General features: G+C 47.7%; 3 protein-coding genes across 8 annotated transcripts; 1 reads left to right on the top strand and 2 right to left on the bottom strand.

Moving 5' to 3' along the window:
• Positions 1–3,144: 3,144 nt before the first annotated feature.
• PIGW (phosphatidylinositol glycan anchor biosynthesis class W) lies at positions 3,145–18,373 on the bottom strand. 4 transcript variants are annotated; one of them, XM_032707383.1, is made up of 5 exons: positions 16,928–18,373; positions 16,112–16,262; positions 10,940–11,997; positions 6,612–6,756; positions 3,145–4,691 (listed from the first exon to the last, which is right to left on the bottom strand). In XM_032707383.1, exon 5 carries the CDS (start codon positions 4,675–4,677, stop codon positions 3,157–3,159), a length of 1,521 nt encoding a protein of 506 aa, XP_032563274.1. In that variant the 5' UTR covers positions 4,678–4,691; positions 6,612–6,756; positions 10,940–11,997; positions 16,112–16,262; positions 16,928–18,373; the 3' UTR covers positions 3,145–3,156. The 4 variants fall into 4 exon arrangements, with proteins under 4 accessions (XP_032563274.1, XP_032563276.1, XP_032563275.1 ...); XM_032707385.1 differs by lacking the exons at positions 6,612–6,756; positions 10,940–11,997; positions 16,112–16,262; positions 16,928–18,373 and adding an exon at positions 5,655–5,801; XM_032707384.1 differs by lacking the exons at positions 6,612–6,756; positions 10,940–11,997; positions 16,112–16,262; positions 16,928–18,373 and adding an exon at positions 5,655–5,702 and having other exon boundaries at positions 3,145–5,127.
• MYO19 (myosin XIX) lies at positions 5,843–23,626 on the top strand. Of its 3 annotated transcripts, none has more exons than XM_032707381.1 (25): positions 5,843–5,887; positions 7,064–7,153; positions 7,790–7,934; positions 8,630–8,778; positions 9,012–9,125; positions 9,880–10,012; positions 10,216–10,285; positions 10,644–10,746; positions 10,958–11,054; positions 11,491–11,567; positions 11,926–12,016; positions 12,969–13,140; positions 13,412–13,485; positions 13,578–13,699; positions 15,384–15,497; positions 15,842–16,018; positions 16,810–16,956; positions 17,418–17,525; positions 18,141–18,211; positions 18,853–18,962; positions 20,564–20,727; positions 21,356–21,485; positions 21,645–21,730; positions 22,051–22,350; positions 22,797–23,626. In XM_032707381.1, the coding sequence occupies exons 2-25, from the start codon at positions 7,142–7,144 to the stop codon at positions 22,923–22,925; spliced, it is 2,895 nt and encodes a 964-aa protein (XP_032563272.1). In that variant the 5' UTR covers positions 5,843–5,887; positions 7,064–7,141; the 3' UTR covers positions 22,926–23,626. The 3 variants fall into 3 exon arrangements, with proteins under 3 accessions (XP_032563272.1, XP_032563273.1, XP_032563271.1); XM_032707380.1 differs by lacking the exon at positions 5,843–5,887 and adding an exon at positions 6,080–6,240; XM_032707382.1 differs by lacking the exons at positions 5,843–5,887; positions 21,356–21,485; positions 21,645–21,730; positions 22,051–22,350; positions 22,797–23,626 and adding exons at positions 6,077–6,240; positions 19,362–19,459 and having other exon boundaries at positions 20,564–20,641.
• On the bottom strand, positions 18,465–25,030 carry ZNHIT3 (zinc finger HIT-type containing 3). Its single transcript, XM_032707387.1, has 4 exons — positions 24,802–25,030; positions 24,578–24,609; positions 24,340–24,507; positions 18,465–24,090 (listed from the first exon to the last, which is right to left on the bottom strand). The coding sequence occupies exons 1-4, from the start codon at positions 24,879–24,881 to the stop codon at positions 23,900–23,902; spliced, it is 471 nt and encodes a 156-aa protein (XP_032563278.1). The 5' UTR covers positions 24,882–25,030; the 3' UTR covers positions 18,465–23,899.
• Positions 25,031–26,362: the final 1,332 nt, after the last annotated feature.

Here is a 26,362-nt window from a genome sequence, read left to right as displayed (position 1 = left end):
GCGTGGCTGGATCCTACCAACAGCAGTGCCCAAATTTCACATTCTTGGATTGCACATTGATGGCCTACGTACGAAAAGCACCATCGCATTTCATACAATTTTTATCCATGGATTTTTTTGTTTTTCAAGCTGCTGGAACACGCAGCTTGTTTGTTGTCTGCAGCACAGGGGAAAGGCAGCCAGCCCCTTCCTGCGTTCATTTGCATGCCCCTCTCTGCCTGGAAGAAATACCTGTTCTCGAGGACACCGTGGCTTTGAAATAGGATACTGCCTGCAATCTTTATTGTAACATCTGACTTCAAAAGAGACAGTGCTGGGTTGAAAGGGAAGGAAGGCATGCTAAGGAGCTGATCCTTAAAAATAATGAGATCTGTTATGAAGTTACTAATGTTTAACAAAAGGTTAAGGATAAATGTAATCAGCTCTGCCCTCTCATCATATTTTTTCCATCTTGCACCCCTACAAAAAGGTAATTTGGTGAAATTATGGCAGCAAAGGCAAAACACTTTCCCCAGTCCTCTGATTTACTGTTATTGAAGTCGGTGGCACACTATGGTTGAACCATTTCAGTGTTCACAGTTGAAATATCTTAAATTTTTACTAATTATGTAACAACTAAATAAAAGTTTCTGATTTTTGTTTTAATATATCTTTGATCTGTACAAGGTTGCTTGTCTAAACACAGCCCAGAGTGAAGTGAAATGCAGTGTTGCAGCACCCAGCTGACAGCTCTGGGGGGTGTGTGGAGAAAGTGCCTGCAGAGTGTTCACTGCTCACATCTTTTCAGCCCCACTGCAGTGCTGTTTGCTCCCACAGACCTCGGGATCAAAGAATGCCCCCTTGCATCTCTGGGCTCTTCAAGGGGCCTGGGTAATTATCTGTATTCATGGCCTGAATATTCAGCATTAATAACCACACTTCGGGGCAGAGCTCACTGTATTTGTTATGGACAATAAGCAGTGAGAATTAATTGTCCCTCATTAATTCAGTGGTGAACAACTTGCAGAATCACAGAATTATTCAGGTTGGAAAAGACCTCCAGGACCATCGAGTCCACCCTGTGACCAATCCCCACCTTGTCACCCAGCCCAGAGCACTGAGCTGTTCCTTGGACACCTCCAGGGATGGGGACTCCACAACCTCCCTGGGCAGCCCCTTCCAAGGGCCTGGAGACCCTTTCCATGAAGAAATTCCTCCTGATGTCCAACCTGACCCTCCCCTGGCACAACCAGATGCCCTTGGTTTGCTGGCTGTGCTGCAGACCTGCCTGTGTGGAGCTCCCAGGGCTCTGCCCAGACAGCCCAGACCTCCCACGGCATTTCTGCTTCACCCAGTGCACTTGGCACCTGGGCAGCTTGTGCCTGTCCAGACACAGCTCTGCCTGTCACACCCAGTTCATGCCTTGGTTCTGAATCACACCCATAGGCTTGTGCTCACAGGCAGAACTCACTGCAGGGCCTGGGCTTGAAATATTTCAAAAATTAATATCCATGAGTAAATTTGCATAAACGAGTAGTGCCGTTCAGTTCACGAGGGAGGCCTTTCTTCCCTAGGCAAGGCTAGAAAGTGCTTTAAAATAAATACATCCACCAGTTACCAGCAAACTGCTGTAAACACACAACTGTTTCTAAGACATTGTTGCCAATTATTGCATTTGTTCCCAGGATAAACCAGGCTGGATCTCTTTAATTCTGGAGACTACTTGGATTTCACCTGGAAGCAAACAAGCAGGAACTCAGCATGGCCACAGCTTTTAATCCTCAGACTTCACCCTTCTGTTGGCCAGGGGCTTAGAGAACCTCACAAGTTTAGGAATCTTCCACAGCATGGCTGCCTTAAGGAATCTGATTTAGAGGCTCAATCTCCAAAGGTTTTATGATTCATCACAATTGATAGAGAGGAGAAATATGAAATATGGCCCCTGTGCACTGCTGTAACTGGACTGACATCAGCCATCTATCATCAGCTACCATTTGTATTCTAAAGTATTTATATCCCATTATTGAATTCCTCACGCTCTTTAAATATATTTCTCTTCTTGGCAACCTTATGAGATCAGGAAGAACTGTCACAAAGAAGGGGTTCTGCTCTGGCCTTGCAGGAAGACTGAGAGAGAGAAACTGAGCACATCCCTTGCCAAGGTCCTGCCACTGCATTGCCCTTTTTTCCACCTGCACCCTGTTTGTTTGCTAATAAAAATTAATGCCAAATATTCCCCCTGGAAGACATCTCTGCTGACAAAATACAGTACTCAGTGAGCTGCTGTTTCAAGTCATTTTACAGAAAAGGAGGTGGGCCCTGAGTTCTTTGAAAGCTGAAGTCCCTATTTTACAGAGTTCCTAAAGATGAGCTGTCACAACGTGCTGGTCCTGCAGGTTGGGGGTGAATGAGTTTGGGATCTTTGTATTTTCTTATAAAAGGCTGTGCTGCTCTTATTATCTGCACCACAACCTCCAACAACTGCTTTATGAATTCATGTGCAGTAGAGTTTATCCTTCAGAGCATCACACTTTATCCAGGGTCTTCATTTGTATTCATCAGAGAGGATGGAAATAAAACTTAGCTTTAATTCAAAGGCTAATTTAGATTTCGGTATGTGATTAACATTCCACATACAATTACTACCATCAAAGTCAAGCATATGCATAAATCTTTGCAGGACTGGGGCCAAAAACATTTTTAAGTATCCACTTATTCAATATATTTTGTATAAAGAATTATTCTTATCTATTATTTATTCCAGGGCCTTAACTACGTAAATCTTGACACAGCTAAGCCTCTCTCTCTATATAATTACTCATTTTCTTCCTTTTCATCTGGCTTCTCCTCCATACATCGCTACCTAATTCCACCAGCCCTTGGGTATGAGCACAGTTCACTAACTGTAAATATAATTCACTCCTAGGAGCAGCAGGAATATTCAGCAATCTCAAAACCTAAGTTTTCAGGAAAGCATGTAACAACTTCCAACAGGTAACAGCATCGACTGTATAATCTGGTAACGAGGACCATTAAAAAATAATCAATACTAAATAATAAAAATCTATAGTAAATTATAAATTATTGCAATATAGGAAAAGGGAGGAAAAATACTAATTTTTCCATATACCACCATTCAACTACAGCAAAGTCCAACTAGTCCACTCAGAGTGGAAATCACCAAAACTTTAATGCTATATTTTTGGCGTGCAATATAGACATAATTAAACAGTTAACAAACATATACAAGTGCAATATGCACAGTGCAAAGGCAGCCTTGCTGTGGATTGTATCTACCAGGATATTCACAGCACCGGTCATGACATTTGCCAGCAAGAAAAAGAGCAGCTGGTTTTTGTTAATGGCACTGATCAGGCAGGGGTGTGGCAGCTCGCCTTCCCTTCCCACCGGCGCGGCCGCTGTTCCGAGCTTTTTGTTGGAATTCGGGGGCTTCCCAACGCTCCAGCTGCAGGGCACGCTGGAGCCCTTCACCAGCAGCTTTGTGAACACCAAGGTGAGATCAGTGGCTACAAAGAAGACAAATAACATCAGGGAGTGGGCGATGACCCACAGGCAGAAGGAGAGGTTGGCCATCCGGCGGGACACGGGGTCCGCGTGCGCCTGGGACACGTGGAGGGACACGAACAGCACCACGACTGTCAGGGCCAGGACCCGCAGTGCCCCGAGCCAGCCCTTCACTGAGCTCCTGCACTGCAGCAGCCACAGCCCCACCTGGACACTCGCCAGGTAGGTGGCCAGATACCCAATGAGAGAGAGCAGCCCCTCCCTGTTGGCATCCAGAAATCCAACCCTGCTGTCCCTGCCGCTGCTCCCGTGCAGCAGAAACGTCTTCAGAGAGGTAGTGTTGAGAATGAGCTGATGAAGTGCAGCCAGAGCTAGAGCCACGATCCAAGACTTATTTTTAGGAAATATGGCTAAAAGTAGAGATGCTGCAAGTCTCACAGAAGCCAAGGTAAAGAAGAAATTCCAGTGCACTCCGTACTCCGACGTGTGTTCGTGGTAATCTACGGATTTAACACTCAGCAGTCGCCCCACGCCGAGGGAAACCAAGGGCCAAACGGAAAAGAGCTGCCTGGCCAGGTTGGAAAACTTGGGCTGTGTCACATGAGGCTTCTGTCGCACCTCAGGACAAACGAGAGCGTTGCCAAAGATGAAAGCTCCGACCCCCAGGTCCATCACTCCCGTGCCGTAGGTCTCGGCTTTGGCGTATCGCCTGGGGTACTGCGGGAAATCCACGGCCAAAATGCTGATGGCTGTCAGCACGTTGACATAGACACGGAACACGGTTACTGCTGGAATGTATTCGGGATCCAAGCATGTCTGCTGGAACTCTTTTACAATTTGCCCCAAGGGCACTCTGGTCTCCTGTTTTCTCTGGCTGCATATTTTGGAAAATATTCCGGCGCAGAAGGCGGCGAGGAGAACTGGCACGAAAAAGAGGACTGGAGACAAGACCGTGCAGGAGAACAGCAGAGGAGATACCAGCACCAGGAAGTCCAGCAGCAGGCTGTGTTTCCTTGAACTTACAGGTTTTCCATAGTGCAGGTGGTACAGAATCAGGAGGAGCCCTCTGCAGAGCAGGCACAGGGGAGGCAGGGACAAGCCCACGGAAATTTCCAGCAAACTAGTTCCGTTCAGGTTGCTGATAAAGGCTTCTTTCAGCTGTTTTTGGGACATTCTTCTTTCTTCCTCTGAAAACACAAACGTGACCTTGAGTTAGTTTTGCAGCACAGTGTAGCGACTGAGGCACGGACACCCTCGCTGGTCAGCAAGAGAATCCTTCATTATTTATTTCAAGCCTCTATTTACAGAGGAACTAGTTTCATTTCTGGTTTGTGAGCTAAGCATCTTCAACCTATCAACAAGCAATACTTGGCCCTATAAATTTACAGTATGCATACTTCTACCCACTAACAAACTAGTGTTCATCTTTACACCTGTCAGCTTTCTTCTTTTCTTCAATCATCTTGTTCTGGATCATGCAACCTTTGGCTCTATTCACCTTCTAGACACTTCCTCCCACCTTCTGCCACATTCTCTTCCCTTCTGGTAATGTCCTTTGCTTTGGTAACCCTTTAAGTTCTGCTCTGGTCCACGATCGTTCACAGAACAGGGGGGTCAAAACTCCTTAAAAAGGAATCTTACATACCAGTTCATTAAAACACCATTGATTTCAGGAGTTATTGAGTTACTTTTCAATTTAAAGAACACAGAGCAGCACCCCCCGAGCTGGAAACAGTGGCCTGGGAAGCTGAGCAGAGTTACAGGCACGTGGAAAACCTGGACAAGCTCCAGCATTACCCATCCTGCTGTGCTCCAAGATTCCATTATTTGTGCTTAAGATCTCTAAATACCAGATACTCCACTGAATATTCCCATCGCGAATAATCTTACTGTATGTCCCGCTCTGCAGAACACACTTTGCCATCTCCTCTATAGTGTAAATGAAACAGTTATGTAAAAACGCGACCTTAAGGAACTTTGCGATGCCAGGTCAGCAACAAACCCGGCGGCTGAGATCCCCCCTGGCACCTCTTTGAGGCAGCCCCAGCCCAGCCCGGCTCCTCCGCCTCCGGGAGAACACCCGTGAAACGTCCACAGCGTTAATTAAGAGCTCAAAGCCAGCGGGTTTTGTCTCCCCCGCGGGATCTTACCGGGAGCGGGGACGGCGCGGGGGGCGATGGCACAGACCGCCGGGGCCGGGCCGTGTGTGTGTCCCGCATCGCCCCGGCCCGCAGGTAAAGCCCGGCCGCGCTCGCCGCCCGCACTTTCGCCAGCGGAGCCGCTTCCGCAGCTCCCGAATCCCCGCCCGAGTCCCCGCCCGAGCCTCCGCCTCCTCCGCCCGCCGCTGCCCCGCTCCCGCCCGGCCCCGCTCCTGCCGCCCGCGGTAAGTCCCGCACCGGCCCCTTCCGTCCCACCCCGCCCGTCCCGTCCCATCCCATCCCTCCCATCCCGTCCCCTGCCTCCCGCCGCCCCGGGATCGCCGCCGCCGGGATCGCCCGCCCGCTCCAACCCCGGCCCCGCTCCGGCCCCGGCGGCAGCGACCTTGGGCTGCCGACACCCGCAGGGAGCGGCCGGGAGGGATCCCGCGTCCCCCGGGATCCCGCACAGACACAAAGGCCGCTCCCGGGGAACCGGCATGGGCCGGGGGGATTTGGGATGGGGGTCGCGGGGTGCCCCGAGCTCTGCGAGCATCAGCTCAGGGATCGAACGTGGCGCTAAGTGGTGTTTTCATGCCAGGTAAGAATGGAATAAGGAATGGAACAGGAATAGAGAATAGGAATAGAATAGAATAGAATAGGATAGAATAGAATAGGATAGAATAGAATCGAATCGAATAGAAAAATATAAATAGAATTGGAATAGAATATTATATATTAGAATAGAATTAAAATAGAATATCGTATAGTAGGATTGGAATAGCATATAATTATAATAGACTATAATAGAATTGGAATAGAATTAAAATTAGAATGGAATTAAAAATAGAGATAGAATTAGAAATAGAGTGGTAGTAATGGCAGCTTCGGCTGCTGGAAGGACAGAATTCTTCCTGGCTCTGTGACTGGAATCTCTGTGCTTACCACAGAAATCTGAAGGGCTTGACTCACCTTGGGTTGGCTCCACAGTTTTCCAGAGGAAGCAGGAAGGGGACAGCAGCCTATCTCGTTTCTGCTGCAGTACAAACTTCTCTGAGTCACAGCCTTTCCAAAAGCACTGGCGGCTCCTCCGATGCCGTCAGACCACAAATCTTTCCTGTTTGGGCAAACAGAAGGAATTTAACAAAAAGTTGCAATTTCTTGCCCAGAAGCCTTGCCTTATTAATTCAAGAGAAACAAAGTGTTTTATTCCTGATGTAAGGAAAGGTTCATTATTCTCTCCAAATCAGCTTTATTTGCAGGGGCAGCAGAACATGTGACTGTCACTGATAGTCTGGGTAGGCTTCCAGTGTTGCCTGGTCCCACTGGGATCAGTAATTCTGTCTGAAGCCTTTGGGCTTTGCCTCTGGAGAATGACATGTCCAGAGTTATTTGGTTCTAAATGCCTTTTTTTCTTATTTAAGCATCCTTCAGTCTGATTTGAATGAAGTACCCTAAAGTAAGGCTCCTCTCCAGCATTCCCATCCACAGGCCTGGACAACATGCCAAAGCAGGTAAAGAGAAAACCAGGAATTGTGTGTGCTAATTAAATTTTACTGCCAGGAAAGAATTCTTGGCTTATTTCCATGCAGTCAAGATTAGGTAACTACTAATAAATATTCAACCCTACTTCATGAATTGACTGGACCTCTTTACTGTGGGTTTGAGCTGTGCTACCAACAGCAGGCAGGGATCTTTGTTGTGCCCTTGGCTTTAACAGGGCAGGTACCTAGCACATCCTTAGGGGTATTTATTTCCTTCTTCATTTTCTTATCTAACCTCTCCTTTCCCTGGAAATGACAAACAGGACCTGGAACCTCTCTTAGTTTTCCATTATGTTTGTACAATAAGTGTGTCCTTCCAGCCAATCTTGTCAAGGGCACGGGAGCCCAGAGGCAAAGATCTGAACACTTTTGGTGATTCAAAGGGGACAAATCTTCAGCTAATGCAGGCCAGCTCTTCCAGCACCACCATTTCTCTGCCCTGGCTGTGGTGTGTGTACCCTGAAAATGAAAGTCTCTGCTGGGAAAACTGCAGTTGTGCTGGTCCACAGTTGGACACGGGAGCAGTAGAAGAGCTGGAATAGTGGATGAGGTGAAAGTCCAGCTGGATTCAGCCTTTGACTGGTGCTGATCTGACACCCTCTCTAGGAAAACGGCCAAAAGGGAAACTCTCTCATCCAGAATGACCTCAGTGAATCATTTGAAGAAGAAGTTAGAGCCTTCCTCAGTGATGAAGAGAAACTGCACCTTTTTGATGACCTCACCAAAGTTAATCCAGTGACAACCACGACAGGTAGGAGCAGCCAGGGGAGGATCTCCTGAGGAATCACTTTCCCTGGCTACTGATCCGGGGTAGTTCCTGCTCTCATTGCATTAATACTGCCATGAACACAGTAGTTAAAGATTCAAAGCCTATTAAAGCCTGTTCTGAGCCTTTGAAAGTCACTCTTAGCACACTCTGCATGCAGAGCTCACATGGGTGGTGTTGGTTCAGGCAGCCAGGTGTGAGTTAACACTGTTGCAGGACTCCTGCAGGACCTTGGCACTGCAGGTTGGTGTTACTGAACACATCAGAAAACGAGCTCTAACTTAGATTCCAAATATAGCCATGAAATTGGTTTTAAAAAGTAAATTCCTCCTTCAACTTTTAAAGATGATGCTGTTAGAAGCAGCTAAGGCCTGTTCCTAGCAGAGATGGGGAGTTCTTGCCTATTTGTTCTGCAAGGGAACAGATTTGCCCTCTAGGACTGTGTGAAAAAAACAACAACCAGGATTTATTGAATGGAATAGCAAATCCCTTAAGATTTTTATAAATAAGGGCAACTCTTGAAGACATTGTTATGCACATTAGACCCATATCTCTCTCTTGGTCCCCTCATTCTCTGTTAAACCTAATAGGTAACATACCTGAGGACTTCTGTTCCAAACAGGCTCAGGATGAATCAAATACACTTTGCAAAAGGTGCTAACAGAAGGTGTGTTTTTCAGTTCTGAGATGTCTTCAAGCAAGATACAGAGCCAACTTGTTTTACACCAATGCTGGCTGCAGCCTCGTGGCTTTAAATCCATTCCAGCCTTTCTCCTGCCTCTATTCCCCTGAGCTTATGAGAGACTACCATGTTGCACTTCGTCCTCAGGTAATGCTTGTATCTGAAATAACTGTCCTTCTGCAGAACCCAGATGTCAGGCTCCTCAAAATCTGTATGAGCAAAACACTCCTAAAAGCTAAAACCCATTTCTAGTGAAATATTAGTTCTGTGAAAAGAGCAGCACTGTTTTCAGGTAAATGTGAGATGACCTTTGCTACCCATTGCTGTTGAACTGTGTAATTACTGTTCTCTTAAATCTGAATATTCTCTTTCACTGCCAGGATTTAAAACCTCACATCTTTGCAGTGGCTGAGCAAACCTACAGAAACGTCCAAAACCAGATGGACCCTGTGAACCAGTCTATCATTGTGAGTGGGGAAAGTGGTGCTGGGAAGGTAAGAAAATTCCTTTTTTTTTATGACATTGCTCTTAAGTTTTGAGATCTGCCAGGGATTTGTAGTGCAGAGGATTGCAGTGAAGGAGCAGAGATGAATTAAAACCCCCTCTGATGGAGCACGTAGCCAGTCTGCTCCAGTGTGACTCTCTTGAAATATGTGTGAAGCATTAAGTGATTGCTGCAGTTAAACACACTCTGCTTAATATAGCTGCTCTTCAGGTGACATCTGTCATTTCTGGGAGGGCTGGGTTTGAATCATTCAACAGGAACTGCACCTGAGTTGATGCCCCAGCCTGGTCTGTCCAGGAGCTCGTGTGGGTCTCAGCAAACCCTGTGCAGAGACTTAGATGGAGCAGAGAGTTCAGAGCCTGTCCTGGGCCCTTCCCTGCTCAGGACAATACTGAGGGTATTTTTAAGCCTGAGAACAAACTGATTTGCTGGGTGTTAATGACTCAAAATCCGTTTATATTCCCTTCATCTTAAGACACTGGCTGTTAATTCTGGCTGAGCTTCCAGATGGTGACATCTCAATGAAACTGCCATTCAGCAAAGCACTCCCACTCCAACAGTGTTTCAATGTGTCTGTGGCACAGAGTTTCCACTGAACCAGAGCTATCAGCCTGACACAGTTCCTCTCTTTAGCCTCCCCACCAGCTGCACACTGTGTCTCCAGCAGCCAGCACTGCTCACTCCCTGACACAGCTGATAACATGGGAAAAACAAGGCCCTATTGTCAAGCCTCTCTCTTGCAGACCTGGACCTCTCGCTGCCTTATGAAGTTCTATGCCTCTGTTGCTGCTTCAGTTATCTCCCCAAAAGGCAATGAAACCGTGGAAAGGATAGAGAGGAGAGTGCTGGACTCCAACCCTGTCATGGAGGCATTTGGTAAATGAGGCTTTTTTACCAGCAAAAAGCAGTAACGGCCACTGTGGGAATTTTCTTTGTTAGCACACAAATCCAAGCTGTGTCTTGGTCCTCTCCTTAAAAGTAAACTCTCAAAATACAGGATCAAATCACCCTTACTATCTGTATGTCCTGCATGGGAGAGTGGAACCACTCTGATTATTCTGTCCCTGGCAATTCCACAGGCAACGCGTGTACCCTGCGGAACAACAACAGCAGCCGCTTTGGGAAGTACATCCAGCTCCAGCTAGACAGGTAACAGTCACTCTGTCAACCCCCTGTTGTCTTGTTCCTTTAAACCTTCACAAGCCTGTTGCTGAAGTCTGCCACAGAATGTTTGATCTGCCTTCAGAGCGTATTTTGGGTTTGCTGGCAGCTCACAGTGTTATTACTTCCCTTCTTGTTTCTGCAAGCTCTCACCCTGATCTCTCAACCAGAGCAGTGGAAGAAGAGAGATGCAGTTAAGAACTCTGAATGAAATACAAAATTAGGCTTGCACAAAACTGAAGGTGAACTGCAAAGCATTCACAGTCAGTCGGTGTCACAAAACACAGCACCTGTTGGATTCTGTGAAGAGGTTTTGTTGAAATCTTTGCTCTTTTTCCCCCTCTAGATTCCACCATCTGAGCAGTGCTTCCATTCAGACTTTCCTTTTGGAGAAGACCAGAGTTGCCTATCAGGCCCCCAATGAAAGAAACTTCCATATTTTTTATCAGGTTTGCCTTCAGTTAATTTTGCTGCGTATTTCTGACAAACAGTGGGATGAAATCACCAGATTTAGCACAGTTGCAACTTTCAATAATTAACATTTTCCCTGTCTGCCAGGCTTCCAAATTAAATCACCCTCCCAGTATGTTATTCTTCCTTGTCTGTGAGCTGTAAATACCAAAGGCACAATTTGATCTTTACCTTGTTTTCTGCCTCCAGATCACAAAAGGTGCTACTGCAGAGGAGAGGCTGGAGTGGAACCTTCCAGAAGGGGCTGAGTACCGCTGGCTGCCAAATCCTGAAAGAAACTTGGATGGTAAAGATGAGTTTCACTGTCCATTAATAACAGCTGGAACTGTAAAGGAAGGCAGGCAAAAATATGTCCTGTTCAATCCTGTGACCCAGGGCCACCTGCATTAGTGGGACTCTTTTGAAGTTTCAGTTTGCACTACTAAATCTTAAAACTCAACCTGGCTGTTTCTGGCTGGTGAATTTGTATCTCTGGGGCTGTGTTTTGAAACTGTCTCGTCTCTGGATGGGCTTCAGCACCTGCTGCCTCACTGGAGAGCCACAGAGGCAGCACTGAGTCAGGGACTGGGTTCTCCAGCCTGTACTGGGGGATTTACCCAAACTGCCTCTGGCTCCCTTGGTGTCTTGTGACAATTCCAGCCGAGCTGGAGCTGTGCAGTGTCCTGCTTGCCTGTGTTTGTGTGCATGGCTCTGTTTTAACCAGCCCTTGTTTGGCTTTGCAGAGGACAGCTTCGAGGTGACCAGAGCTGCCATGTGCCACCTGGGCATCGAGCGCTCCACGCAGAGCAACGTTTTCAAGGTCAGGTACAAAGAGGGGACACCACGAGGCTGCTGGGGGTGTTTGGAGTGTCCTCCTGCTGTGGGATTGCTGCAGAAGGAAACCTGTGTCAGTGCAGAGCAGGGGCTGGTTGGTGCTCCTGCAGCAACACATCGGGTTGCACAGCCAAATACTAGATCTTAACTAAAAGCCTCCACCTGTGAACTGCAGTTTTCCTTCAGGAATTGCAGCACGAGGGACTCACACAGAAGTTTGGAATGTGTTTGCTTCTTCTGGTGCAGAAATGCTTTGACTTGTCCTGTTCCTGGGGTTAAGGAAGGCTCAGAGGACACTGCCTTGGAGGGGAGCTGTTTTAAAAACCTCAGTGATTGTGTTTCAGGTATTGTCAGGCCTTCTCCACCTTGGGAACATCCAATTCTCTAATCCAGTGGATGAATCTCAGCCTTGTGACCTGGAAGACAAAACCAAAGGTGAGGCAACAACCATGCCATGCTCCAGGGAGTCCTGTTATCTCAGTGCAGATGCCTGATGGAGAGGATTACTGCACCCTTCTGCTGATATAGACTATCAAGGTCATGAGCAAACCAAAATTTAAGCTTGTTTTTGTGAGCAAACAAAACTCTAATGCTCCCCTGCTCTGAGAGACAATAACCTTCTGTGACAGGTCAAGGCAACTTCAGCATCAGTCAGTGATTTCAGCAGGATTATTGGCAGAACTGTGACTCTTGATTGCAATCTTACCCTGACATCACAAGACTTTGCAGAAATCTGACCCAGAGTGGAGAGCAGGGCTTTTAACATGAAAGCTTTGAAGTTTTCATGATAAAGACTTGAACTGAGTAACAGATAATCTGTTAAAATTGCAGCATAAATAGAGGTGGTTCTGCATGTCTTTAGGAGGCTTGTGGGTCTAGTTTTCCTTCAGAACCAAAACTGTCCTGAACAGTGAAGTTTCCTACTAGGATTTCACAAGCTCTATTTAATATTAAATTATTATTAGCAAGATCTTAAATGCTTTGTTAGCAAATACTCATTCTTCTACATTTTCTGGTTTTTTCCCTGGTTTTTTTTCTGGCCATGACTGATTTGTCTACCTGGATTTCAAGGTCTCTGCTCAAAAAAGGTGAACAAGTAACAAAGACTAGAGAGACTCTATAAAACACCAACTTCAGTGTGGCAAACTTCAGAATTGCTTGGTATTGCTTCATTTTAAATAGAGTACCTGAAATTCTAGGGGAACTCTACATCCAAATTAAGAGTCTGGTCTTGCAAAGCTTGCTCCCAAGTTTGGGTAAAAAAGATCCAAAGTCCACATTAAAGTTGGTGAGCTCATGGAAGTGTCATTTTCCTACACTATCAACCTTCCAGAGCTTAAAGGATCTGCATCCAGGTAACCTGGCACTGTTTGTCCTCCTGAACAAGGCTTTGTGAAGACCACTGGAGATCTGCTGAAGATCCCTGTGGAGGAACTACTGGAATCCTTAAGAATTCGGACAATAACTGCTGGGAAACAACAGCAGGTGTTCAAGAAGCCCTGCTCCAGAGCTGAGTGTGAGACCAGGAGGGACTGCCTGGCCAAGGTCATCTACGCCAGGTACGGCCGTGCCAACCCACGGGGCTCTGGTGAGGGAAGAGGGAGGCAGAGGGATTTACTTCCCCTGGCTTTCTGCTTGGATTCCATCACTGTAACCCCCCCTTCCCCTCTCAACACCCCTTCATTCTGCTGTGCACTGGCAGAGAATCCTTCAGAGTGCTGCTGTTTCGTGCCAGAGATTTCTGTTCCTTCCCAAGTGACACCGATAGGAACAGCAGGAAAAGAGCTCTGCCCTGCAAGCAGCTTCCACCCAACCCCACTGTCATTGCAGGTTGTTTGAGTGGCTCGTTCTGGTCATCAATGAGAGCATCTATGCAGATCCATCAGTGTGGACCAGCTTCATAGGTATGGATATTCCATATTCCACCCTGGTTTCACTGCAAGTCCTTCAAGCTGCTCCTAGACTAAAGCTCACTGTCTTCTCACGTTCCTTCTAGGCCTGTTGGATGTTTATGGTTTTGAAGCCTTCCCTGAAAACAACCTGGAACAGCTCTGTATTAACTATGCCAACGAGAAACTGCAGCAGCACTTTGTAGCTCACTACCTGAAGGCACAGCAGGTGAGACCCCACTAAGAGAAAAAAAAAAATCTAATTTTAAAACAGCATCTTTTGTCACTTTAATTGTATTTCTGTGCCTCTGGTCAGATTGCAACCTTCAGGCAGTAAGTAATGCCACAGAAACCAGTGGGATGTAACAGTGGCTTTTTAAAGAGGAGAGTGTGGGGCAGTTGGTGGAGTGACACAGCTTTCTGTCTTGGGGACTGGAAATCTGTTCCCTGCTATCCAGCTCCACTGTTAAACTGTGCCTGTTAAACTGTTTGCTTTTCCTCAAAGAGCTGAACACTTTAAATTCTTGAGGTAAGTGCAGCCTAGAGATTCTCTTGGAAGCTGCTGCTCATAGCCATGTTAATTCTCTTCCTCAAGCACAGAGTCCCCAAAAAGAGTGGGGAGCTCCCAGACTGAGCTCAGTGTGAAGGCAGAGCCCAACAGACCCCTGTCAGCCCAACACCCACGTGGTACCTGTGGAGGCCTCCTGCTGCAGGGGAGCAGCTCCATGAACCAGCTGCTGTGTTAGTACCTGTAAAACCAAACCTCAGTGTGCATCAGGTTTTGGGTTTTGTTAGGAATGCTCACAAATTGTGTTGTTTCACACTAGAGGAGGTATTTGCACCACGCTAAAGGCTCTGCAGTCCCTTGCCTCACTGGTCACACACTGCTAATTCCAGTTCTCATGAGTGCTCTGGGGGCACAGAGTCCCTTCCAGGGCTGCTCCAGTTCCCCCCCAGTGCAGCTCCATTACCACATTGCTCTTTGCCATTAACTGCATAATCTGGGAAATTATTTTCTTTATGGCACCAGCACACTGGCACCTCCTGCCTCCCAGCATGGCTTTGTCAATTTGTTCAGGAGATAAGTGTTCCTTTGACTACAGTTTGTGCTTTCACATTCCCAGGCTTTTTTTCCCTGCCTGCCCTCGTCAGTGTGCCAGGGGTTAATGGTCAGTGAAGATGGAAACCGAGTTCAAGCACACAATTACTTGCCTTGAAACTGCTCCATGACCTCTGTTTGCTGCTCCCCTCCCAGGCACTGCCTGCCCTCTTACCTCTCTGCCTCTGGCTGGGGCCCAAACCACTTAAATGCCATTAGTGGCTGTGCTGAGCAAGCTTTTGGCAGGAGACTTTTAAAATAACTGCCCAGAGCTTGAGCTTGTTAAACACTCCTGACAGACTGTCCTGTAGTTCAGCATAAATATTGTGCAGATTATTTCAACTAATATCTTTCTGTACTTCCTCCTGGATCAGGCTTTAAAAGGAGCCCAGTTAGTAAAGCCTGGCACACAATGGTTGGTTTAGGGCTGTGTCCCAGTCTAAGGTGGAGTTCTCCACGTTCCTTGCCCTTCAGGGCAAATCTCAGCACAGCCAGGACAGGCTTTGTGTGACTGTAGCTTCTGTTCACTCTCTAAATCAGCCTTGGAGCTCACTCTGATAAATCTGTGAGGTTCCCAAATACTCAGACAAATTGTTCCAGCAGGATCTGATCCACACTCAAAAGCTACCTGGGCAAGAATACCCTCGTTTGTTTTTTTTTTTTCTCATCTTGCTCTTAAACTCGAGCTGAGCTTTGGATGAGCAGCTGAGCTGGGATTAACTCATTAAACATTAACTGCATGAACTGCACAAGACACACAATTCCAGGCTCTGGTGCCCTCTGCTGCAGGATAATCCTTTCCCTTTTCCTTCAGGAAGAATATGCAGCTGAAGGCCTGCAGTGGTCATTCATAAACTACCAGGATAACCAGAACTGCCTTGACCTCTTAGAGGGGAACCCTCTCAGCATTTTTTCCTTGCTGAACGAGGTAAGTGTGATCTAAACCCTGAACTTTTTTGGCCTAGTTTCCTGCCTTTGTCCCACAACACCAAAGAAAATACGAACAGAAAACTTGTCAGATATACAATGTCTGCAGAGCTCCACTTTCAGAATAATCATGACACTTCTGCCTCACATTCTGAGTATCTTTCCTGCTCTGATCCTGCATGTTCTGATTCAAATACGAAGCCTCAGTTACTTCCCATCCTCCCCACACCCCCCCTCAATATTCCAGGGCTTGCATGCTGTAAAAGCAAAAAGGCTGTGATTTTAAGTTGAAGTGGTTCAGCTTTTAGAGTCAGTTCTTTGTGACAAATCCTGTCTCGTTTGCAGGAGTGTCGCCTGAACAGACCCTCCAACACCGCCCTGTTCCAGACTCGGATTGAGAAAGCCTTGTCTGGTAATCAGTGTTTAAGTCGAGACAGGTTTAGTAAGAAGCCCAACTTCATCATCTCACACTATGCTGGCAAAGTCTGCTACCAGCTGGCAGCAATGGTGGAGAAAAATAAGGTAGGTGTTTTCAGAGAGAGCTGTTAAATCTTACAGACCAAATCAAAGCACCGCTAACGAGTCCATTCAGGGGTGTGTGCTGGATGTACATACCTTGCTCCAAAAAAATCCTTCAGGCCGTGTATAAAGCTGGGTAATGTTCTTGCTCTGGTTTTCAGTCCATCACTGGCACAAACAATCCCTTTGTTAGACCTTGCAGCTGAGGATTAAGTGGACCATCACCAAATCAGGGCCTCTCCCATTCCTGGAGATGCAGAACTGTTGATGGCATCAGGGCATTTTTATAACCATAAATAGAGTGCTTCATTTCACCTAAAAAATCAGGTGAGGTTATGAGAAACAAGAGCATGGACTTTACTGGAAATTCTGGAAGTATTCAAATTTTGGCCTCGTTGTGCCATCAGGGAATAAGTAAAATAGGTGATGCAATGAAACATCATCTCTTAACTAAAAGGAATATTTCTAACAGACTTTCTAATGTTTGCTGCAGACTGTCCTTTTAAACCAGTGCTGAGGGCTTCTGGCTCACTCAAGCTGAATAACAAGAACAATGTAGGGAGCAGTCACACATTTGACTGGATCTGCTAAATATTCAGGCAAACATTGTTTTCTGTTCCCAAATCTGACTGTGAATGAATGGACATGGTCACATTTGGAACTGCAGCTGTGGTGAAATCAAAGCTGGCATCAGAAATACTGTTCCATCTATTTGTGTGGAATTTTCAGTCATTTGCAGAGGTGGCAGTGTCTGCCCAAGTCCAGATTCTAACACATCATGTCTGTGTTTGCAGGATGCTGTTCCACCAGAGCTGGTCCATGTTTTGCAGAACTCTAAGGACTCTCTGCTGCAAAAATTATTTCCTGTGACAGAAAACAACCAGAATAACATCAAAACCCAGAACAGAGCACCTGTTGTTACAGTGGTGTCCAAGTTCAAGGTACATCCTCTTCAGCTTCCTGCTTTCCACTGCTGCCTTCGTGACTAGATGAGAAAACAGGAGCTGGATGAAGATCAGTAAATGATGTAAAAATGAAACAGCTGTAAAACAGTAACAGCTTCAGACTCCTGATATTGTCTGGGTCTTAACTCCCTCTCATTTTACCTTTAACAGTTGGGCACCTGCCTTTTTGAGGCTTCTTCTTACCTGTTCCTCTTGAGGGGTTGGTGTCAACGGATGGCCCTGCTATAATTTTTGGAAACTTCCTGAATTTACCATCAACAATTTGATGAAAGCATCCACAGAGTGGATTTTTTTTTTTGCTCAAGTTGTCCCTGTAGAATTGCTCTGAGTCTGTAAAGCAAAAAAACCAGCTCCCTGGGTTTGACAGAAGACCCCTGATGAGCTGAGCTCCCTGTGGAGGAACTGTCCCTGATCCCTCCTGTGTGTGTTTTGTGCAGAGCTCCCTGGAACATCTCATGCAGATTTTGAACAGGACCACACCCCACTACATCCGCTGCATCAAACCCAACGCTGACTGCAAGGCCAGGACTTTTAAAAGAGAAGAGGTAACTTTTCCAAAGCTTTTCCTCACGGAGAAGCTTCCTGGAGAGGTTGTGGGGCCTCCTCTCACAGCACATTTTGAAACAGCTGCTTCTCCTTTGAGGCTGCAGAGAAAAACCCCCCTTCAGACTCACTGATGGTCCTTGTCCAGAACAGCACAGCAGCTCTTCCAGGAGCAACTTATGTGTTGCTGTAGAAATTCTCTTCCCAGGGCACTCCTGGGTTATTTGGGGTGCTGCCCTCCCAGCCCTCAAAGAGATGAGGGTGATCTGAGTGCTCAGCAGCCCTGGGCTCACAGGGATCTTCAAAACAAAGCTTTGCTTGCTCCTGGAGTGCAGGACAAGTTGGATGAGATCAGCTGAGGACTCTGGGAGCAGAGCTGTAACTAGAGACCCTCATCTGATGGGAAAACAAGCAGCTGGAGTGTTGCTGCCTTGGCTTTAAACACTCATAGAATTTGCTGAGTGCACAGTAATGTTAAAATAATGAGAAAATAGTATTAAAATACCCCCCACTGGCTTTTCACGTGCTGCTGCATTCGGTCAGTCAGGGTGTGGATACCCCAAGAGAGGAGCAGCTCCCACAGAGTGTCACCTAAACCCTCCCAATTTATGCCTCAGGTTCTCAGCCAGCTTCAGGCATGTGGAATAGTTGAAGCCATCACCATCAGTGCAGCAGGATTCCCTGTCAGGTGAGTCCAGACTTCTTGAGCATAACCCACTTCTGCAGCAATTAGTGGCATATTAGTTATTCAGAAAAGTTTCCTTATAAACAGGAAACCCAAATATTTTGCACTTTGTTTTAGGCTTCAAAACTACTACAAAGTAGTTGAAAGCTTTCAAAGCTGTCTGAGAGCTCACTGTACCTTTCCAGCCTGAGAAGCTGGGGAAGAGATGCTTTGATGTGGACTATTATGTACTAAAATTTTTCTAATTGAACGTGGCTTCACAGCAACATTTTTAGCAATTAAAATTAAATCATAAAAGGCATTTATCTAAGTGTAGACATCTCAGAGCTCAGCATCCCATCACAGCCTTGCTGGGCTTTCTTGACCACCTTTAGAGGGTGCAGAGCAAGGCCTGAGATAGTCACAGCTCAGCACTGATGGGGTGAAGCTCATCATTGTCATATCCAAGCACAATTCCTGCCCAGTCTTTGCTACAGGCACTACTGGGAGTTTGTAGTTTCTTGCCTGTTGGTGACTCTTCAGGCATCAGTCTGTTTGCATTCCCTGCACTGGATCTGTGAAGCCATTCTGCAGTTTTTCCCCCCAAAAGATAAGTTCTTTGCCACAGTGGTGACTCTGGAATTCACTGTGTGTTTGTCTGCCAGGATCCCCTTCCAACGTTTCACTGAGCGCTACGAAATCCTGAGAAAGTCCTGTGGGCCCAGTAAAAGAAGAGTCTGTGATAAAAGCAACTCTCACACTGCTGAGGAAAAAGGTATGTTTGTGCAGATAATCCCTCTGCCATCAAGTAAAATTACCACTGCACCCATCTGATATTGCATAGATCATTGATATTGCTGTGTTCAGCACGAGGGACACCTCTGTTCTCAGAATACTTCTCTAATCTGTCACCAGTTGGAGTTTCTAATTTGCCTAATGCTTACAGCAGGCTCTTTTTAAAATCTTTCCTCTTACTGCTGGTTTCCTGTGTTCCTCTTGGCTGGAACAATTACAGTTACAGTGGTGTCTGGGGTTCCCCCCACCCAATATCATTTGATTTACAGTTGGTTCTTTAGCAGACTTGAAAAACCTCTTACCTTTTGGCTCATGTTCCTTCTCCTTCCTTTCTTTTTTCCCCCCACTTTGCTTCCTTGCTGAATCACTGACCTTCCAGCTTACCTGGATTCTGCTGCTTCTTCCACCTTTTGCAAACTTCTCTTTCTCTAAGCAAGAGCGAGGATGGACTTTAAAAAACACAACCCAGTCTACAAGGTAATGCCTTTGCTGTGAACCCCTAAAAGGAGGAGCTCATCAGGAGGTTACATTTAATACTGAAGGTTCCTGCAACCCCCTTCTCTCTCCCCAGTTAATCCCATCTTCACCCAGTGGGTCTGTTCCATAACCAGCAGGAAGCAGGACCAGTAAGTACCAGCCTGTTCAGATAAGTAAAATGCCTGGATATCCATTCACCGGCTGGAAATGGAGTGGAGGAAGGAAGTACAGGCTGGAAAATTACTTACACACTGTATCTTTCCCCCTCAATTACAAACCCATTAGCTGCAAAGCCTCTGTGTGATAGGTTCTTAGCCCTTTTTATCTTTAGGGGGTAATAAGTGCAAACAAAGCAAAACAAATTTCCCAAACACGGGGATAAGCTTTTGGTTCCCTTATCAGCCCGGCCCCATGAACACCATCACAGGCACCAGATGTCTTCCTGTAGGCAAGAATTGCTCCTATTTGTTTTCAGTACCTTAAAATGCTCTCATCTCCTTAGAAATATTTATAGCAGACAAGCAAACAGTATCCAGGATGGAATGATACAAAGCCCATTGCAGGAACTCCTGCGGCATTGCCTTGAACAACACAATCTCTTTCAAGGACAGCTCTGAATTACGTCTGAATTTGCAGTTAAGATTCATCTGGCCAACCTCTTTGTCTCATGATGTAAAAAGCTGTGCACTGTGTCCCACAAATGGTTTTAATAACCTCTAATTGCTGCAATAAAGTCCTGCTCAGTACCTGACCCCGCAGCTGCTTCCGATGCCCTGGGAAGGCTGGAGACCTGTGCACAAGTTGTTTCCCCCTCCTGCACCTTTCAGTACATTAAGGCTGAGTCCAATTCCTTGCTTTTTTGTTCTTTGTTCCCAGTTAAAACACCCCCCACACTGGTTGTCTGGTTGCAGGCACCTGGTGAAATCTGTGCTGTCCCATTTTACCCCAAACCCCCGTGAGGTTGAGTGCTCTCAGCCATCACCTCCTCCCCTCTTGCTGGAGGTTTTCCCCCTCTACATGGCCAAGAAATCTCAGTGTGAAGACAATTCCTTGGTCCTGATTTCCAAGTCTTGTGACTCCTCCTCCTCAATGCTTCGTTTCCAGGCGAGACTCCAGCGATGGATGAAGACAAAGCGTCACGTTCTGCTGTTCTCGAGATCCTGCAGAACGTTGTCATGGGACAAACCACTGCTGAGCAAACAGGGAGTGCACCAGGAACCCCCTCAGTGTACTGTGGGAAGACCAAAGTATTCCTGGCCAGTTCTGTGGTAAGTTGGCTGATGATTCTGGAGCTCACCTGCCCAGTGGGGATTCTGGCACAGGTATCACCACGGTGGGGGCAGTGCTCCTGCCAAGCCAGTGTGACCAGAATTGGGCATTTTCCTTCAAATTACTCAATCAGGCATCCATCAGAGCCCAGCCCTCAGAAGCACGTTGTTTAATGGCCTCTGTGGAGCCAAGGGACAAGGAGCTGCACTTGTGTCTAGAACTGTCAGGATTCTCCCAATTCCAGGAAAGATTACAGCTTTCCTTACCTTCAGCTGACAGATTTGGCTACTCCAACTGGCCCACACAGCTTCCTTGGGGAAGAAGATGAAGGAGACAGAGGTACCTTTGCCAAGCTTGCAGGATGCAGCCGTAGAAGAACCCCCTTCAGTGGAGCTGCTTTTAAGACAGCTGCTACTGTGACCCCCCCAACTACTTACATTTTTGTTTCCATATTATCTAACAAGCACTAATGGAGTGCTGTCACTTCCAACACCTAATCCAGCAGTCACAGGACACAGGAATGAGGATGTGGCTCTCTGACAAACACCAAGAGGCTGCAGAAAAGGGAAGAGTTGAGAGCACAACTCTGCCCTGAGTACTAACTGCAGGCTCCTGTCCCCACTGCAGCTGGAGCTACTGGAAGCCAGGAGAGCAGAGGTGTTAAATGAGAAAGCATTTTGCATTCAGTGTTGCTGGAGAAGGTTTAAGCAGAAGAAATTAGCCAAGGAAAAACGGTCTGCAACTGTCATCCAAGCAGGTAACTCCACAAGGGTGTGGCTGGAACAACAGAACAAGGAACGTTTCCAGTTGTATTGGGGGATTAAAGTGGCAGGGGTGGTGAAGTGCCACCTCTTACACTGTGTGCCAGAGCTCCTGAGATTGTTTGTACTCAGCTTTGTTTCCACTGAATCCTCAGCTGTCCGTTCCTGGCTGGCCAGGAGTCGGTTCCGAAGGATGCGCGGGGCTGCCAACGTCATCCAACGTGGCTGGAGGAGATGGAAGGTGAGGGTGTGGGCACAGGGAAGCACAGAACTCAGTCACTGAGGCTTTTTGTTTTAGAAGGAATCTCCCTCTTAGTAGTTACTACTCTGCCTCAACTAACTACAAAAGCAGCACTGTCAGTGCTCCATTAAAGTATTCTCCAGCTGGAGAGCAGAGGATGCCAGTCCTGCTTCTATTCTGCAGCATAAACCCATTCCTTACCTCCACGGCAATGCCCCAAAGGGTCTGCTGCCCTTTCAGATTCCCTCCTTTTCAGACTCTTTAAATTCTGCTCAAGGTGTCTGAGAACCTCGTTGAATATTGTTCCTTATCTTCACCAGGCAAAAATGGCCGCGTTGGCAGCAGCAGAACTGGATGAGGGGGAAGGGAAGGAGTTCCCAGCTCCTGGAGCCATCCCGGCCAAACTGCCTTGTTCCTTGGACACAGCGTGGCCTGGGCAGGCCCTTGTCCAGTTCTGGCCCCTGGGCCTTGTCCTGGCTGCTGCCCCCGTCACGGCCACGGGGCCCCGCAGGGACCTGGCGCTGCTGGGCTGGCTCAGGGGGCTCCAGGACAGCGGCTGCTCCAGGCTGGAGAGCCCTTCCCTGGGCTGTGGCATCGCTTCCATCAGAGCTCTCCCACAGGTAACCACCTCACGGACCCCAGCCAGCACGGGGAGGGTGCCAGGAGTTCAGGAATAGTCCTGGATACCATTTCCTAACAACAACCCGCAGCCAGTGGCTGCCCTCAGGAACTGCACCTTGTTACAAATCACTTTGGTGGGTTTTTTGGAAACTTTTCTGAGGTTGCATAAAATTCTGGGTGCAAGAACCGGTCACAGTTACTGCAGGTAGGCAGAAGCAGTAGCAAGTTCAGCACTAAATGCTCCAATCTCCAGAGTTTAAGCTAATTCCAGTTCAAATTACAGTACTGGTACTCACTTCTCTGAAATCCATTTGTACTAAAGCTCCTCTGGAGGTCTTCTATCCTCACAGTCACTAGTTGCTCAGAGACACTAAGCATGAACAACAAAACCACCTCAAAAGCAGGCCAGCCCCCCAGCTGACCTCTCCACCTCTTTTCCTTGCAGGGCTCTGTCAGGTTCCACTGCAGGAAGTCCCCCCTGCACTACTCCAACGTCAGCCCCCACAGGGATGCCTGTTCCATCACGGGATTCAACCAGATTCTGCTGGACAGAAAGGAACTCCTGCCCACATAGGCCTGGCCCCTGCACACCTCTGCCTTCAGGGAAGGGCTCTCTGCAAGCTGCTGCTTTCAAATCACTCAACGGCCACATCTGCTGCTACCTCAGAGCTTCCACCTCCATGCCTTGTACGTAAAATACAATGTAATCTACTATAGGTCAAATTTGGGGGTGTGGGGGCCATTCCTCCACACAGGCACATGTTATAGGATATATCAGCACTATGAGAACAATCAACTAAACCAGATCAGGTGCTCTAAGCAATAAATACTTGAACTGAACGCTGCTGGCACTACCTGGAGAAGCAAGAGGCTGGTCATGAGAGAGCAAATAATGCAAATATTCCTGATTCCTGCTGGGTTCTCAGAGGTACAACCCCTCCTGACTGACCCCCAGCGTTCCCCAACACTGGCACACTTCTGACTGACCGAGGGAGGGAGGAGCAGCCAACCTAACACTGAGGGCAGATGTCTCAGGGAAAAGCAAGACTGGGCTCTTGCTTTTTTCTCTCTTATGACCAAAATATACGAGCTCTCACAGCTGCCAGGCGTTTCCAGAGCTCCCCAAACAGCACTGCCCTGCCCACGGTCTCATCAGAGGTGCCCTGTACCGTCCCTTTCTTGCTCATGGGTCTCGAAAATGTTCAGCTCCTCTGTGTGTGTCATTTTAAATAAACTGCTCCACGCCTTGTCAAGGTGTCTGACCGTCCCAAACAACGAACAAAAACGTTTCAGAGTATTTGTCGATTAAAATAAATGCAAATATATTTAATATTGTCACTGTGAAGTAGCATTTCCCACGGTTGCCAGTATTTCTGTACCAACGCTGCACAGTGTCAGGTTCAACCCCCAAGTCTCTAAAAAGCTCTGTCAGCTCCAAATTGAAATCAGAGCAAATTGAAATCCAGGGGCAAAGTGACCAGACCCTGAGGAAAGACACAGAATGGAGCAGCTCTGCAGCACAAAAACCTCAAGGAAAGGAAAACGTGCTCACTCGGGGAGGATGTTCTCCTTCTCGGGAGGCTCCACAATGCTCAGGCAGCAATCTGCAAACTCCACAAACAGGGGTTCCTGCATGAACCTCCTCATGAGGGAGCTTTTGTCTTCTGCCTGGTCGATGGTGAGGAGCAGCTGCCGGAGGTGTGGGTTCAGCAGCAAACCCCTCAGTTCTTCTGATTCCCCTTTAAAAAGAAAAAAAAGAGATAAATAGGAGTAATCTCAAACGGTTACAAACAAAGTTAAGACCTTCCTTATTTTGCAAATAAACTTTCAAAGAGACTGGTGAAATATCTGATATTTACCTCTTTAAGGCCTTGCAACGAGCTGCACGACTGGGAGCAGCTCCAAGCAGAACTCCTGGGAATGGGGAGTATTTCTGCTAAAGCCCCACCATCCCCGCACCCGGCTGACTCCCGAATTCCCAAACTCACCTAAAAGCTTGAGTTTCTGCAGCGGGACGCGGTCCTGCTCATCCTCCTCGCCCAGGATGTCCTCCAGGGACCAGGGGCCGTGTGCGGGGCTCGGCGGGGCCGCGGGGGGACCCTGCTCCCTGCCGCGCTCCCCGTCCCGCTCCTGGCTGGAACGCGGCGCGCAGCGCTCTGCGGACACACAGCGGGTCAGCCCCGGGGCAGCCCCGGCCCCGCCCGGCCCCTCCCGGCCCGTACTCACCGCGGTGGGTCCGGCAGCACCGCACGGAACAGCTGCGGGAGACACAACGGAGCGTGAGGGGCCGGGGGGGGCCCGCACCGGCACCGAGCCCGCCACGCCCTCACCGCGCCCTCAGACCCGCCGGGCCCTGCCCCCCGTGCCCCCCTCGCTCACTATGAGGCGGCACAGCGCGGACAGCGGTCCCGGCCCGTGTCCCGCTCCCTCAGCCCCGTCCCCTCGCTCACTATGTGCTGGCACAGCGCGGACAGCGGTACCGGCCCGTGCCCGTCTCCCCGCACTCCCCGCACGGCCCCGCCGCCCTCATGGCCGCCCCGAGCGCATTCCCCAGGCTCGCTAATCCACCGCCGAGCGCATCCCCCAGGCTCGCTAATCCACCGCCCAGCGCATCCCCCAGGCTCGCTAATCCACCGCCCAGCGCGGGCCCCCCAGGCTCGCTAATCCACCGCCGAGGGCGGGCCCCCCAGGCTCGCTAATCCACCGCCCAGCGCGGGCCCCCCAGGCTCGCTAATCCACCGCCGAGCGCGGGCTCCCCAGGCTCGCTAATCCACCGCCGAGCGCGGGCCCCCCAGGCTCGCTAATCCACCGCCGAGCGCGGCCCCGCCCGCCCCGGGAACCGGGATTATGTAGAAACAGAGATGGAAAATGTGGATGTCTAGAGATATCAGCAGATATAGAGAGAGACAGAGACATCTAGAGAGATAGAGAGAGATCTACAGGTATCTACAGATATATAGAGAGATATTAGGTATGTATATATATATATATATTTCTATATTATATAGAAATAGAGATGGAAAAAGGTGGACAGATAGAGATATCTATAGATATATATGGAGAGATATATATATCTAGATATATATAGAGAGAGATCTATAGAGATATATATAGATATCTATGGATATATAGGGATATCTATAGATACATATAGAGAGAGATCTATAGACAGAGAGAGATATCTATAGATATATACAAGAGAGATCATATATATATATAGGAAGATATATTTGCAGATATCTAGAGAGATGTATCTACAAGTATATAGAGATGTAGATGCAGAGAGAGATATCTACAGATAGAGAGGTACAGTTATAGATATATATCTCTAGATATATAGAGAGATTATATATGGTGGGGAGAGAAGGAGGGAATTGGAGAGAGTGAGAGAGAAAGAGAGAGAAATTAGATAGTTGTACAGATATAGAGAGATACAAGATACAGAGAGATAGAGACATATACACAGATAGATCTATATATAGAGAGAGAGAGAGATCTAGAGTTACAGAGATCCCGACCCTCTGGAGGGCTCTGGCAGGATCCCAGCTGTCCCCTTGGCTTTCCCAGTGACACATCAAGTGTTCTGCTCCTGACCTGTCACCTTCCCAATGTCAACATGGAAGTGGACAAAAAAAATTACACCATATAGCAAATATCCCATCAAAAACCACTCCGGGTCAATCTTCACCATCTGCCCTGTGGGAAGTTTTGGTTGAACCTCCTGTTGCTGAGGGTGAAATACAGATGTTCAGGTTCCAGCCAGACCCTTCTTGGGGCTGGGGGTGGTGGAGTTCCCAGAAATCCCTGACAGAACAGCAGTGTTCCAAAATAAAACAAAAAAAAAACAATGGAGAAAAAAAATTATCTTGCCTGAGTTACATTATCCATTTAAATAATTCATTTTAATTCTGTGTCACTTAGGGCCATCCATTTCCTTAAATATCTGAATTGCAATTCAGACAAAAGAAATATCCCTGGAGTTCTTCAGTGTGAAGCAGCACAGGAGAGGGG

This window comes from Chiroxiphia lanceolata, chromosome 20 (genome assembly GCF_009829145.1).
Source record: "Chiroxiphia lanceolata isolate bChiLan1 chromosome 20, bChiLan1.pri, whole genome shotgun sequence".
In the NCBI taxonomy this organism is placed as follows: Eukaryota; Metazoa; Chordata; class Aves; order Passeriformes; family Pipridae; genus Chiroxiphia; species Chiroxiphia lanceolata.
This window is presented reverse-complemented; position numbering and strand designations above follow the sequence as displayed.